Source organism: Vulpes vulpes, chromosome 2, assembly GCF_048418805.1.
Source record: "Vulpes vulpes isolate BD-2025 chromosome 2, VulVul3, whole genome shotgun sequence".
NCBI classification, from domain to species: Eukaryota; Metazoa; Chordata; class Mammalia; order Carnivora; family Canidae; genus Vulpes; species Vulpes vulpes.
The window spans coordinates 104,689,885-104,705,123 of NC_132781.1; the positions used below are offsets into that span (position 1 = coordinate 104,689,885).

The 15,239-nt window shown below is 35.7% G+C and overlaps 1 protein-coding gene across 1 annotated transcript in view; it reads left to right on the forward strand.

Moving 5' to 3' along the window:
- The window catches only part of CUBN (cubilin), a 256,413-nt gene that overhangs the window by 14,661 nt on the left and 226,513 nt on the right, over window positions 1-15,239 (forward strand). Inside the window, exons 9-17 of the mRNA XM_026016002.2 lie at window positions 85-216; window positions 1,118-1,213; window positions 3,090-3,208; window positions 3,402-3,588; window positions 4,751-4,863; window positions 7,461-7,695; window positions 10,143-10,324; window positions 12,442-12,604; window positions 13,569-13,756. Coding sequence (XP_025871787.2) covers window positions 85-216; window positions 1,118-1,213; window positions 3,090-3,208; window positions 3,402-3,588; window positions 4,751-4,863; window positions 7,461-7,695; window positions 10,143-10,324; window positions 12,442-12,604; window positions 13,569-13,756 — 1,415 coding nt within the window. The remainder of the gene's footprint in view (window positions 1-84; window positions 217-1,117; window positions 1,214-3,089; window positions 3,209-3,401; window positions 3,589-4,750; window positions 4,864-7,460; window positions 7,696-10,142; window positions 10,325-12,441; window positions 12,605-13,568; window positions 13,757-15,239) is intronic.

A 15,239-nucleotide genomic window follows, 5' to 3' on the forward strand; every position in this document is an offset into this window, starting at 1 on the left:
TTTTTATGTATCTTGGGTGATTTGCATTTCTTTGTTGATAACTTGTTTATAGAGCTAACTTTTCAAATCTTCTGATCTTTCTAGGCTGGCAAGGAAATGGATATAGTTGCCAAGATATCAATGAATGCGAGATAAATAATGGTGGTTGTTCTGTGGTTCCACCTGTCATGTGTGTGAATACACTTGGGTCTTACCACTGTCAAGCGTGTCCACCAGGTGCAACACCTAATTTCCTGACAACCTTATTTTATTTTTTTCAGGGATGGGGAGGAAAGGTAGAGGGAGAGGGAGAGGGAGAGAGAGAGTCTTAAGTAGGCTCCACACTCAGTGCCAAATGCAATGTGGGACTCGAACTCACGACCTTGAGATCATAACCTGAGCTGAAATCAAAGGTCAGGCACTTAACCACCAGAGCCACCCAGGCACCCCACTTGTGCTCCATTTTAAATATGATTCTGTCTGAGGAGATATACTGAGTAGTGCCAAAAGTTTTATTTAACTTACGGATTCAGAGCATGTTAGTTAAGCTATATTATGAAAAGCGATAAAAAATATTTTAATATCAATGGAAAACAAACTTTTTGTAAAGACTTTATTTATTTGAGAGACAGAGACAGAGAGACAGAGACAGAGATAGTGACTGAGCACAAGCAGGGAGGGGTGGGAGAAGCAGGCTCCCTGCTCAGCAGGGTCAATCCCAGGACCCTGGGATCATGACCTGAGCCAAAGGCAGATGCTTACCTGACTGAACCACCCAGGTGCCCCCAAAACAACAAACCCTTACAAATTGTGAAACAGCCTGTGGAGATAATGCAGAATTTGAAAAATTTTCTTTGTGCATCACAGGCCTACAGTTCCATTGTTTCCCAAAATACAATGTACCCATGAGATGTTTTTGTCATTAGAAACAACCCAGAACATTGTTTATGCAATCAGGTTCCCAACTCTTATCCTTTTTCTTAATGATAGGAATTTGTATATGACACTTCACATTTATCTTTTCTGTTCTGATGATAGAAGATCTCTGGTTGGCCTGGTTCATGTTATTTGGTTTTCAGACTGGGATTCTTCAATATACTTTATGTTGTTTGTTAAGCCCTGCTCTTGCTGTTATCAGGGTACCAAGGCGATGGCAGAGTGTGCACAGTCATCGATATCTGCTCAGTCAATAATGGAGGCTGCCACCCAGAAGCATCATGCTCCTCAGTTCTAGGTGATGACTCTCTCTCTGATTGGGGGTAATTTAATATGACCCTCTAATACAAATCAACATTTAGAAACAAAATCCTTTATCCTCAAAATTCTTATTTTGATCTTCAAACCAAAAGGGAATTTAAAACTATACATTTGGTTTTTTTTTAATGTAGAAGACTGTGCTCTTCTCTGGTCTGGTCTAATATAGCAATTATTTCCCAAGATAATCAAGCCAGCTAATTAATTTATGACTGTATTCAAGCAAACAGGAAGGAGAAAGGGAGGAAGAACCACCTGTCAACTCCTTTGAGCAATCACCTGTCAACTCCCCTATGTCATTGGCCAGGACTGAACCCTGTTGCTAACCCTGGCTGCAAGGGAGACTGGAAAATGTAGTTTATTTCAGGTGCTCATGCCACCAGTTAAAATAAGGAATTCACTACTAAAGAAGGGAAAAATGGATCTAGGGTGATAACCAACAGTGTCTACAATGCTGTGTAAGAAAAATTTCACCTCCTATGGTTTAAAAAATGTATATTGCTAAATTTTCCCCCAGAAATGCATCAATTTATACTCATCAACAGTGTGTAAGGGTATACATGTATCCCATCCTTGACAATAATAGATACTATTGTTATTTTTCAACTTTGGTCAATTTTATAGGCAAAAATTGCCTTCTCATTATTTTAATTTTGACTAAATCAAAATTCCTTTTTGATTACTAATAATTAATACATTTTACATATTTGCTGACTCTATTTTTTCTATTTGTTCATGTCCTTTGTTCATCTACTTTCTTATTGATTTGTAAAATTTCATTACATACTAAGGATATTATCTCTTATTGTGTCTTATGCTTTACATGTATTTTCCCTGGCATATTGTTTTTATTTCAATTTTGTGGTAGTATTTTCTATTTAGAAGTTTAAAATTTCTCTGTAGTCAAAAAGATACATCTTTTCTTGTAGGATTTTCTGGTCTTGGAATTAGGCCTTTCCAAGGCCTAAACTCTAAAAAGAGTCCAGTGTTTGCTCTTTTGTCCTCTCATTTATTTTTAAAATTAAGATCTTTTATCTTTTGGGGATTTACTTTTATATATGGCATCAAATAGACATTTATCTTGATATTTTTGTTCAAATACGTGTTCCGACTTCATTTATTGAATAATATATGATATCTCTTGGTATTTGCAAATAGCACTTTTATTTTTACTGACTTGTGATAAATATATGCACATATGTAAAAGAATACTTATGTGTAAATATGATGTGTATAATATATATGTATATATATAGAGAGAACTTATATATATGTATCTACTTGTGACTATCAATTGTTTATTAAATAACAGCATACTGAAGTGGTTCAAAACATGGATTCTAGAAAAATACTGCATGGATTTTGATCTTCTCCTTGGCTCCACAATATTCTAGCTATGCATCCTTAGTTAAGCACTTAATTTTTCTGTGTTTTGTACTCATCTATAAATGTGGATTAAAATAATACCTATTTATAGTCAATATGGGTATACTGCTTGCAACAGATAACATGTTCACAAGCATACTCTTTCTGCTGTCAACCTCTCCATGAGAAACTCTCCTTTTCCCTGGTGTACCTCACATTTGTACACAACTCAGGACTATGGCATATGAACTGACAGCACCAGTGTCAATTTGTATAAAAACTATTAGAAATGTGTAATGCCTTTCTAATTTTTAAGATAAAAAAATAGAAAAAGATTCTGATATTTTCTCTTTATGCCTGGCATTTCTGCCCCAAGAGAAGTGCTGATTTGACTTTGGCAATGTCTTAGCTAGAAAGCAGAGCCTGAGTTTTGTTACTGGGTCTGAATCCAGGAGATCTGTATTTATGTTTCTATTTTGATTTCTCAACAGGTTCGTTACCTCTCTGCACTTGTCTCCCGGGGTATACGGGAAATGGTTATGGGCCAAATGGATGTGTGCAACTCAGTGATATTTGCCTGAGCCACCCCTGTTTAAATGGCCAGTGCATTGTGAGTCCTTTAACCATTTTTACTTAGCAATTAACATTTAAATGAATTATTACAAGTTAGGCTATCATAAGATGTTTGTGGCTCAAAACCTGCTGCCTACATCATGGACCACTACTTTTCTTTGTTATTTGAGTTGATTCATGTTTATAGTCTGTTCATTTGTTTTATGGTGATTATGTTTTTCTTTCCTTAGGAAACAGTCTCTGGTTATCTTTGTAAGTGTGAACCAGGTTGGGCTGGCATCAACTGTACAGAAAATATAAATGAGTGTCTCAGCAACCCCTGCTTTAATGGAGGAACTTGTGTTGATGGTGTTAATGCCTTTAGTTGTGAATGCACACGTTTCTGGACTGGATTCCTCTGTCAGATTCCCCAACAAGGTATGCTAAGTATTTCTTCTATCACAGATGCTCACAGCCTTGGAAGGATCATCCCTCAATGAGTCTTGCTGCAGATTCTTCTACTTTCTTGTCTAGTTACTCCAATACTTACAACTAAGTCTTTCCTTGAAGCAGTAGTATAGCATTTACAAAGTAAATATCTATCTCAATTTAAGCCAGAAGAACCTTCCTTCAAAGGAAGAATTAAATTAGTATTTGCCATTTTTATTTTGTCCATTCTGAAAACAAAATATGCTAAGGTATTATAGTTCTCTAAGGGAGAGTTTTCTCTACTTCAGCCATTTTACTTTCCTATAATATTATACTAAATCATGTCACCCTCCTACTCTAGATCAAGTAGTCACTTCGTATTGCCCATTAAATAAATATTGGGACTGTTATTCAATTATTCTGTATAACTAGGCCTTACCCTATCCAATTAATCTTATTTTTTACTAGTTCCCTAATAATTCTCCCTTTCCAAGTCAGACATCTTAACACCTGACCCCATGTACCACCATGCTGTGTTGCTTTATTTGGGATACTTTTCTCCCCAGACTTCTCCAAATTCTTTCTTTGCTTCACATCCAAATGTATCTGTCCCACAGGAGTACTTCACCTTCAAGCCTCAATCTCTTTCATCAAGCCTCTTCTGATTACTCCAGCCCTTTCCTATAACTCTTGATTCTGAATCAGTATATTTATTGAGACTTTACTATGTGTTTAAACTCTGAGAGGTGCTGTGGAGAAATAAGCATGAAATACTATCTCCACATATTATCTGTTCATCTTCTGGTTGAGGAGAAGAGTCTAATACAAAATGGCAGAGTAGAGGCAAGAACTAAAGATCAGAACTAAGTTGTGTGAGGTCAAGTCAAGTGCTATGGAGGCAGAGAGAATAGGAACCAGGGTAAACAAAAAGAGGCAGGGGAGGTTCATTGTGGGGACAACAGGATATCAAGTGGACTTCAGACAAGAGGTGGGACTTAGGTGGATATCCAAGGGAAAAGGGGCTAGGGAGAAGAAAGAGAGTGGCAGGGCATTTGTCTCCAGTGTTAATTACTCAGACCTCTCTAATATTTCAGCAGCAGAGTTAGAGTTGCCTGGCCTCTTCCTTTTCTGAGTCTCTGTAAAGCAGAATTCATCTTCTTTCCCTTTGTAGTTTGTGGAGGGTCCCTCTCGGGGATGGATGGAAGCTTCAGCTATATGAGCCCTGATGTTGGTTATGTCCATGATGTCAACTGCTTCTGGGTTATCCGAACTGAAGATAGAAAGGTAAATGTAACATCTCCTGCCCAAATTTGCATCTCATTTATATACCTGAATATGTAATATGTGCATATATTACATAAAATACAGATAGTGGTAATCCAACTATCATATATTGAGGACCTGCTAGGTGTCAGGTTTTGGGCTAGGTATTTTATGCACCTTTCTCAAAACTTACACTAACTCTTTGAAATAAGTGGTGGTATCCTCAGTCTGTAGATGAGATAATGGAAACCAAGATAAGCTAAGTAATTTTTTAAAAACACTTTTTAGCTGATAGTTAGACTAGTTGGATTTCAAAGTCAAGTTTGTCTGATTCCAAAGTCTGTGCTTTTGTCCAGTATGGATAATTCAATGCAAGGATTGGCTGACTGCAAGCCAGGAATTTGTAAAGTTGTGTTGTTCCTGAGACAGTTGTGTTTGAAGATGACCATTCAGTGTTCTGTTGGTTATTATACAAAATGGGGACAACTACAAAGATGGTTTTCTCATCAGAGCTGTCTTTGTGCCATTGCTCTCTGCCAATTGCTTGATATACACTGTGTCATTGTTATTCTCATTTTATGTCAGAGGAAAGGGAGCTGGAGCAGCTGAGGAATTTGTCCAGGGTTACATGGTTTGTAAGTGGCATGCAGTGACTCAAGACCAGGACATTGAACTCCAATGACTCTGAACTGAGACATGAACACTTCAAGTTAAGATATGACTCTGAGGTTTTTAGAGCTTTTATCCCTAGCATTAATTACTCAGACTTTTCCAAATATTTATTTCTCAACCAACTCCTAGGCTCATTAAAATGAAGTTTGTATGTCTGAATAGATAAGGTTTTCCCTTGGAATTCTGTGAGCTTTTTCCAGCAAACTAATGTTACAGGGGTCATTGTACAATGGTCACAACACATTTTTTTCCCTTGAGATGCAAGGATTCTTTGGGGCCTGGTGACCCCACAATAGCATAAACTCCAAAATCAATTTCACAGTGGGTATGTTATGTGAATTTCCTTCCTCCCATTTAGCATGCGTGAATTCTGTTTCCTGACATTGAAAACCCTTTACTTTCAAGAACAGTCATTTTATGAAAAAATTTTAATACTTTTTTTATTGATTTGTAAAAGTAAAAATTCATGTTTTTCTTGATTATTTTGATTTTATATGTTCTTATCTTCACAATTTACATAATTTGTAAATTGATTAACAGTCGAAATTTTATAGAAATCAGGATAGTTCAGTTCATGAACATTTATTTGATTTTTATTGAAATTGCTTCAAGGACAAAAATGATGCAATGTCGGGTAACAGATCTTAAAAATTCCCTAGCATAGAATTTCAAAAATACCCTGTTATCCTTTCTCATTAGCTAAATGCTGTTGTGGTTTTAGATCATAATGGAAATCAAATTCAACAAACTCTTTTAGTAGTTTGGCTCTCTTAAGTAATGTTATCCATATAAATCCTTTTTTATTTTTTACATTTTATTAATTATGTTATTTATTATTTTATTAATTATATTATTATGTTTAAGTTTGTAATTTTAATGTTTTAACTTAGAAATGAATTTTTATATTTATTCTCTTCTACTTGTATGCTCAGAAGTCTTTAGATTACTTTTTCCTTCTTCTCCATTCTTGATATCACTCATCTGTTAATGATAGCCAACCATTGAGGACTTGCTGACCTTACACACATATACAGCATGCCTACTTAGTCTATAACCTGAGGTTATCAATCTGTTAGTATCTTATTGAGAGGTTCAGAGAACCCCCAGGAATCAGCATCTCTGGGGATCAGTGAACATTTGTGTGTATGCTACACACTACAGGTTATTCAGGTGATCAGGGTATAAATCCTTGTGAATGGTAATATAAATTAGTAATGTTTAATTCAAGTACACTTTTCAAACCAGTGTATTTTACTAGTATAGAAGCATTGTCAGCTATGCACTTGAAGTGCCTTTGTTTAATGGACTTGACAGTTTGATGCAATCTAGGTAAATATATCACATTAACTCCTCAGTAACAACTCAATAGATATGAAGTTTCAGTTATGCAAGATGAGTAAGTTCTAGAGATCTGTTATACAACATAATGCCTATAGTTAACGGTATGGTATTGTGCACTTCAACATTTGTTAAGACAGTGGAACTCATGTTGCATTCTTACCACTAAAAGAAAAAAAGAAAAAGAGACACAAGGAAACTCTATGAGGTGTTGGATATGCCTATTTACATTGATTGTGGTAATGACATTATAGGTGTTGGCATATCTTCAAAAACTCATCAAATCGCACACATTTAATATGTGCAGTTCTTTGTATACAAATTGTACCTCAATAAAGCTGTTAAAAATAATTTCATTAACATTAAGATTTTGGATATGTTTTGATATTAGCTAAGGCCTAAGCAATTAACACAAGTTCTTGAATATGTAGAATTGTCATTTGTATTTGTGGATAATTGGGAGAAATTATAGATATATCTCTTGAAAGGTAACTTAATATGAATGTGTCCTAATTAAGTGGGAGAAATACTTTAGAGTTAACATTATGTTAATTAATTTCATGTTAATGGAAATGAAAAATAATGTATTGTGACCTCTACATTTTTAGGTATTGCGTATCACTTTCACCTTTTTCCAGTTAGAATCAGTGAACAATTGTCCACATGAGTTTCTTCAGATTCATGATGGAGATTCCTCTGCAGCACTTCAACTTGGAAGATTCTGTGGCTCTGTTCTCCCTCATGAACTCCTCAGTAGTAACAATGCTCTCTATTTTCATCTCTATTCTGAACATTTCAGAAGTGGGAGAGGCTTTACAATAAGATGGGAAACACAGCAACCAGGTATGTGAACATGAAAAAAAATCAAGCAAAATCTTGAGATTATTAAGTTTTCTTGATTAATATTAGACTTGTGGATCACATTAAATGTTTTGAGGTCCAGGGATTATATCATACTTTTACAATTCTTTGAAAATCATATAAATCTAAAATGAATTATAAATCTAAAATGGGGCAGCCCGGGTGGCTTAGTGGTTTAGCACCACCTTCAGCCAGGGTGTGATCCTGGAGACCTGGGATCGAGTCCCATGTCAGGCTCCCTGCATGCAGCCTGCTTCTCCCTCTGCCTGTGTCTTTGCCTCTCTCTCTCTCTCTCTCTCTGTATCTCTCATGAATAATTAAATAAAATCTTTAAAAAATAATAAATCTAAAATGAATTCCATTTAGTGTTCAGAGATAATAAAATTTAGATGAATAAAAAAGATTAAAAACCATGAGTCTTGATGGGTCCCTTATGAAATTACCAAACAGCATTCTTAGAAACTTTACTAGTAAATTACTATAGGAATGTTGTTGATGACATTGTATTTATATTAAAAAATATAAGCAGATAATAACATATGATCATATTTTCTCCTTGAAAAAAAGCATACAATACGCACTGGTTTGTAGTTTGCTTTTTCACTTGATATATCCTAGAGACTACTCCAGAACTAGAGTATAGTGTACATTACATAGATATATCATTCATTGTCTATTCAGTCAGTACTTTCTTGATGCATATTTGGCTTGTTTCCAGTCTTTTGGAATTCCAAATTGTACTGCAACAAAGTCCTTGTGAATTTGTCTTATTGTATTTTTGCTAATGTATCTTTGGGATAGATTTCTAACAGTATGATTACTTGATCAAAAAATAAATGCCTATGTTTTTGCTAGACATTATTGTTTTCAATATTCTGGATATGTATCATTCTGAAAGGCAAGAAATGGTATCTTAGCAAGGTTTTTAATTTGTATGTCCCTTGTTATGAGTGAGGCTGAACATCTTTTCAAAGCATAAAGGACAGTTGAATTTTTACTAGTGAACTCTTTTTTATGTCTCTATTTTTTAGAACCTCTTCATATATTAGGGATATTAATTCTTTGTATTATGTATTAAATTTTTTCCCAGATCACCATTAACATTTTACTCTGCTTATGGCATTATAAATCTTTGTACATATGATACTTTAACGACTAACTTTTAGGAAACTTCCCCTGAGCAACTAAGATGTTTTCTTATTAGGAACAGTGAGAATCATGTAACTAATTTGATTCATTTTTTGCCGTGGCACCAAGACTTGACTAAGTAACCTGCATAGCTGTGTAAATCGTATATCTTGCATATCTGAAATGTCACCTTATTTTATTTTTTTCTAATTTATATTAACTGCAGTCTAGATTTTTATTTAACATCTCTTTTTCAATTTTATAGTATTTCTTTTTAAAATTTTGTATTTAGATTCTAGTTAGTTAACGTACAGTGCGATATTGACTTCTGAAGTAGAATTCAGTGATTCATCACTTACATACAATACCCAGTGTTCATCACAACCAATGCCCTCCTTAATACCCATCACCCATTTAGCCCATCCCCCACCTGCCTTCCTCTATCAACCCACAGTTTGTTCTTGATCATTAAGAATCTCTTATGATTTGTTTCCCTCTCTCTTCCTTCCCCTCATATGTTCATTCTTTTTGTTTCTTAAATTCCACATATAAGTGAAATTATAAGGTATTTGTCTTTTTCTGACTGACTTATTTCATTTAGCGTAATATATTCTAGTTCTACCCATGTCATTGCAAATGGTAAGATTTCATTCTTTTGGATGTCTGAGTAATATTCCATATCTTGTTTGCTGAAAGACATGGGGTAACAGAAGTTCCAGAAATTTTTAAGAGTTAAAAAGAAACTTTTAAGAACCAGAACTTTTAAAAAGTTACACAGAAATGAATTTCCTTTAAAGTGAAAAAAATAGGGGATGCCTGAGTGGCTCAGTGGTTTAGCACCTGCCTTTGGCCCAGGGTGTGATCCTGGAGTCCCGGGATCGAGTCCCACATCGGGCTACCTGAATGGAGCCTGCTTCTCTCTCTGCCTATGTCTCTGTGTCTCTCATGAATAAATAATCTTTAACAACAACAACAAAAAAGTGAAAAAATATATCTATTATCTCATCCCACAGACAGTTCAGCACTGTATTTTAAAATTATATCACCATGTCATAGCTGATAAGCACAGAGCTTAACACACGTATGACTCATTTATTTATCGGTGAATATTTCTAGATTTATTACTGTATCAAACTGGAAAACTGAAAGCCTTGATTAATTTATGAGGGCATCCCAAACTGCACACGGTTATTTCAATAAAGCTTGCCTTCTTGCAGTAAAGGCTATGATAGCTCTACATAAATTATAACTTGTATGCAAATGTAAAGTTATTTTTTCTCTTTTTTTCCCTCTTATTTTAGAGTGTGGAGGTATACTGATGGGTACTTATGGTTCTATTAAGTCTCCGGGATATCCTGGAAACTATCCTCCAGGAAGAGATTGTGTCTGGCAAGTTGTAACCAGTCCTGACCTCTTGATAACGTTTACTTTTGGGACCTTGAGTCTGGAGCACCATGATGACTGCAGCAAAGATTATCTTGAGGTAAACAATTATATTTAGAGGAATGCCTGGGGGGCTCAGTGGTTGAGCATCTGCCTTCAGCTCAGGGCATGATCCCGGGATCCTGAGATCAAGTCTTACATCAGGCTCCCTTCAGGGTAGGGATCATCTAATCATGAGATGATGATTAGAACTCAGGAAACTATGGTTTGGTGATACCTGTGGATGACTACAATTTCCTACCAATAGTTAGATATTTTCTTCAATCATCATCAATCATCAAAGACATCAGCCGATGTCTTTAAGTCTTGCTAATTCTTTATTCCTAATTGTGCCAGCTAGTTGCTTCTGGGTTTCATTTGAATCTGGGAAACAGACTGTCTTACTGTTCTCTGTCATTGAAGACAGTCCCCTAAGGAGGCAATGGAAGAATTAACAAGGAGAAACACTCAGTAATGGGTATCTTTTCTAATGCAGAATCAAGGCTTCAGTTGTCTCTGGTAACCTGATCTATTATTTCACAAGCTAACTGTAGTGTTCTGTGAAGAAAAATAATAGCAGTTGCATTGAAATGGATTGCTAGGAATATATGGATAATTGTCATTGGGAGAAGAAGAGTCAGTCTGTGCCCTCCTGCTTACCACTAGTAAAAGATTAAAATATAGAAGAAGAAAAAAAAGCTGTTATACTGAAAGGCCATAAGCATGTAGGTATATCAGAAATGTTGCTCTGCCTTCGTGGACTGAAAAGATCATTGGGAAGATTGAGTTTTTGGGTTGTTCCTGTCTTATTTGTCACTATAAATTTTAGTACTCCTTGCAGTAGTGATAAAAGACGATATGCTTTTCCAAGTCCATTAGAGAAGAATGGAGAGCTATCGAATTATTCATAAAGGATAGAAAGGTACCGCTGCCAAACAGGGATCTCTACAGTTAAAGTCATTAGTAATTTAGCAGTTGTAATGGATTCAAAACCTTTGGGAATGGCTAGAAGATCTCCCTTTCAGAAAATTTCAGCAACATAATCTTATCTTTTAAATGTTGACAACAGCATGGATTTTTTTTTAAATTAATTTCAATGAATTCCACAAATTAAAATTAGAAGCTTCTTTTTTTGTTCCTACATAATTCCTGGATACACATATAATAGAAAGTATCAATCATTCTGATTATATTGAAATGCCTCTCATTTGTCAACAACATTTCAAGGAACTAGTTAAATATAGGAGTGGAATAATGCTGTCCTATAACTTTGCTGCCAATAGAAAAAGTAATTTGAGTGGACAATATAGGCCATGTTAAAATATTATTTTGTTCACTGATGTTTGAGTGTTCTATGTAGTATAGAATTTGTAGTTACAACAGAAGAATAGAGAGGTTAACATGATTATTTAAGAGATTAAAACCCAGCAATTAAAAAAGGTTTCTCAGGTCATATGGTCATTATCACAGTACTTAGTTAACTATTACAATTGCACTTCAAAAATACAATCAACTATCTTTTATGTTGTGTCAGTCTGACTTCACTTCCTTCCCACATCTGATCCTTCTGAATACCTAGACCAAGTTGTGAATCAGCCGACATTGTTGGCATTCCATCTTCCATTTTCTTTGCATGTATTCATTTTCTCAACTACAAGAATTTATCATTTTTAAAAAAGATTTTACTTATTTATTCATGAGAGACACAGACTGAGAGAGGCAGAGGCACAGGCAGAGGGAAAAGCAGCTCCACAGAGGCAGCCCCATGCAGGACACGATCCTGGGACTCCAGGATCACCCCGTGGGCTGAAGGCAGGTGCTAAACCAATAAGCCACCCAGGATCCCCCTAATTTATCATTTTAAAACAAACATCTGAGGGAAAAAAAAAACAGGAAAAAAAAACATTGAGAAAGATTCATGAAAAAACTTCAAAGTATAGATCTAGCCTTGGAATTAAAATTTAGACAGAAGATAAGGCATCAGGGATGATGGGAGAAGGGAACTACCAACAGAGTGAACCCCAACAGAGTGTTAGATATATGTGATGGGAAAACCTCTGAGAGCTATCAGTTTCAAATGATAGATTTTCTGAAGTTAATGTGTAAAACGAATAGGTTTGTCAAAATCTGACCATTTTTTGCTTAATGATTCTTTTTTGTTGTTTTGTTTTGTTTTAGATTCGAGATGGTCCTTTGTATCAGGATCCCAGTCTTGGGAAATTCTGCACCACTCTCTCTGTCCCACCACTCCAGACTACAGGTCCCTTTGCCAGAGTTCATTTCCATTCTGACAACCAGATTAATGACCAAGGCTTCCACATCACCTACTTAACATCGCCTTGTAAGTAATCTGATAATTGAGAGCAGCATATGAATGTGAAGGACAGTGCTATGCTTTCATGCTTATAGATTGTGTTGACACCTTCAAACAAACCAACAAACCGATGATAAACAATAAAACTCTATGAGTTTTTTCTTGGGGTTTTTGTTCTTAACATACATCATTGTGCCCTGATGAGAATTCACAGGAAAAACAACTTTTCAGGTCTCAATATCAGGAAAAGTAGCAATGACCATCTTTTCACAGGTCCCCTTTCATTTACTCTGGCTTCAGGCTGAGTCTAGAGCCAACCTTCTGTGGTCTGTGGAGTCCATACCTGTTTCTGTGTGTGTCAGATTTTCTCTGAGCACATCCTGCTCATTATTCTTTTCATTAGATTCCTTTTTCTAGCTAGATATTTTGTTTTTTAGATTTTGTTTATGTGTATTTTATAAACTGCCTCAAATCTTTTTGGAATAAAGGAGAGCATAAATGTATTTAAAAAGCAATTTGTGGGATCCCTGGGTGGCGCAGCGGTTTGGCGCCTGCCTTTGGCCCAGGGCGCAATCCTGGAGACCCGGGATCGAATCCCACATCAGGCTCCCGGTGCATGGAGCCTGCTTCCCCCTCTGCCTATGTCTCTGCCTCTCTCTCTCTCTCTCTCTCTGTGACTATCATAAATAAATAAAAATTAATTTAAAAAATAAAAATAAAAAAATAAAAAGCAATTTGTAGAAGAGGATGTTAGCTTAGAAGATAGATAACACATCTCTGTATCTATTTCTTTAGGCACTACATGGATATCCCACAAACACATGTCAAACTGAAAGTATAATTAGAGACATAAGCCTGCACAGGGTGAATAAAGTAGGCATATGATTATGTGTGTATGTGTAAATTAAAAAAAAAAGTTGTATCTAATGCCTGAGGGTCACAGGAATGGCCATTCACAGGCCCTTTCCCTTCTCCTCTCTGTTCTCTTCAGCGGATTTGCATTGTGGAGGAAACTACACAGACCCAGAGGGTCTTCTGTCTTCTGACTTGTCTGGACCTTTCACTCACAACAGACAATGCATCTATATTATAAAGCAGCCCCTGGGAGAACAAATACAGGTCAATTTCACCCATGTGGAGCTGGAAGGCCAGAGCAGCTGTTCTCAGAGTCACATTGAGGTAACTCTTATTACTCTGTGGCCCTTACAGGATGTTTATCAACAGTTTTTTATTTTATTTTATTTTATTTTATTTTATTTTATTTTATTTTATTTATTTATTTATTTTATTATTTTATTTTATTTTATTTTATTTTAGATTTTATTTATTTATTCATGAGAGACACACACAGAGAGAGGCAGAGACACAGGCAGAGGGAGAAGCAGGCCCCATGCAGAGAGCCTGATGTGGGACTCAATTCTGGGTCTCCAGGATCAGGCCCTGGGCTGAAGGCAGCGCTAAACTGCTGAGCCACCCAGGCTGCCCTATCAACAGTTTTATATTCTACAGTATAGTGGTTTTCAAGTAGTTGTAGGGCCAAGCAGCATGAATATTCCCTGGATGATCTGGTCGTTCAAAACACGGTTCTGTACCCTATCCGAGAACTACCGAATCAGAACCTCTAGGAATACACTCAGCAATCTGTGTTTTACAAGCCCCAATGACCTCTGGGTCATTCTGACCAGGCTAGAGTTTGAGAACAACTGCTCTAGAGAGTATGAAGGAATTTGCCAAAAATAGATCTATAAATGGTGAAACAGGAGATTGGTAATGAAACAGCAAAGGATAAGAATGAAAGCAGAGACTAGGAACTCCTAATAAAGCCAAATTACAAGCTATGAAACTGATTCTTAATAACTACAGTGAAGGCAAGTAGTAAGACTAACAGGATTTACTAGTAAGACATAGTTTTCATAGATTGTCCAGGAAACTCAGCCCAGAAAAGTAAAAGGATTTGCCCATATAAACTAGATCATCAGTGGCAGAGAATTAAGTTAAAGCATTGGATGACTTCTGTTTTGTATTTCAAAGTTTTTTCTTTCAGTAGCCCTGCTTGCTCTCTTTCAAAGAACTTTAACTCTGATTTAAGTGTATATAATGGTTGTAATATGAAGAATATCTGAAACAAAAAGGCAGTTTTGTTTGCGTGGCCTGGTATTTCTTTTGCTTAATTATTGGTCAAACCACAAATTAAAGTGTTGAACAAGAGAGACAAAACACTTTTTGTTGGGTACAATCATTTTATATAAACTTAGAGAGGCAGTGACAATTTTGTTTGCTTTTGTGAGTTAGAACAAATTTATTTTTCCAGGAAAAACCTATGTAGCTTCTTGCCTTCTTCCCTCCTTTACATATAGTGAGAAAACAAAGAATTTTAGTGTAAGATCTGGACCTAGTTGAAAAAATGAAGTACATTGACCATGGTGCTACAGTAATATTTATTAATATTTAGCATAATTGAAATACACATTATGTTAGTTTCAAGTATACAACATTTTGATTTGACATTTGTATACATTGCAAAATGGCTACCACTTTAAGTGTATTTATTGATCTGTAACCATGCAAAGTAACAATTTTTTTCTTGGGATAAGAACTTCTAAGATTTACTTTTATAGCAACTTTCAAATTTGCAAAACAGAATTATTGATTATAGACCCCA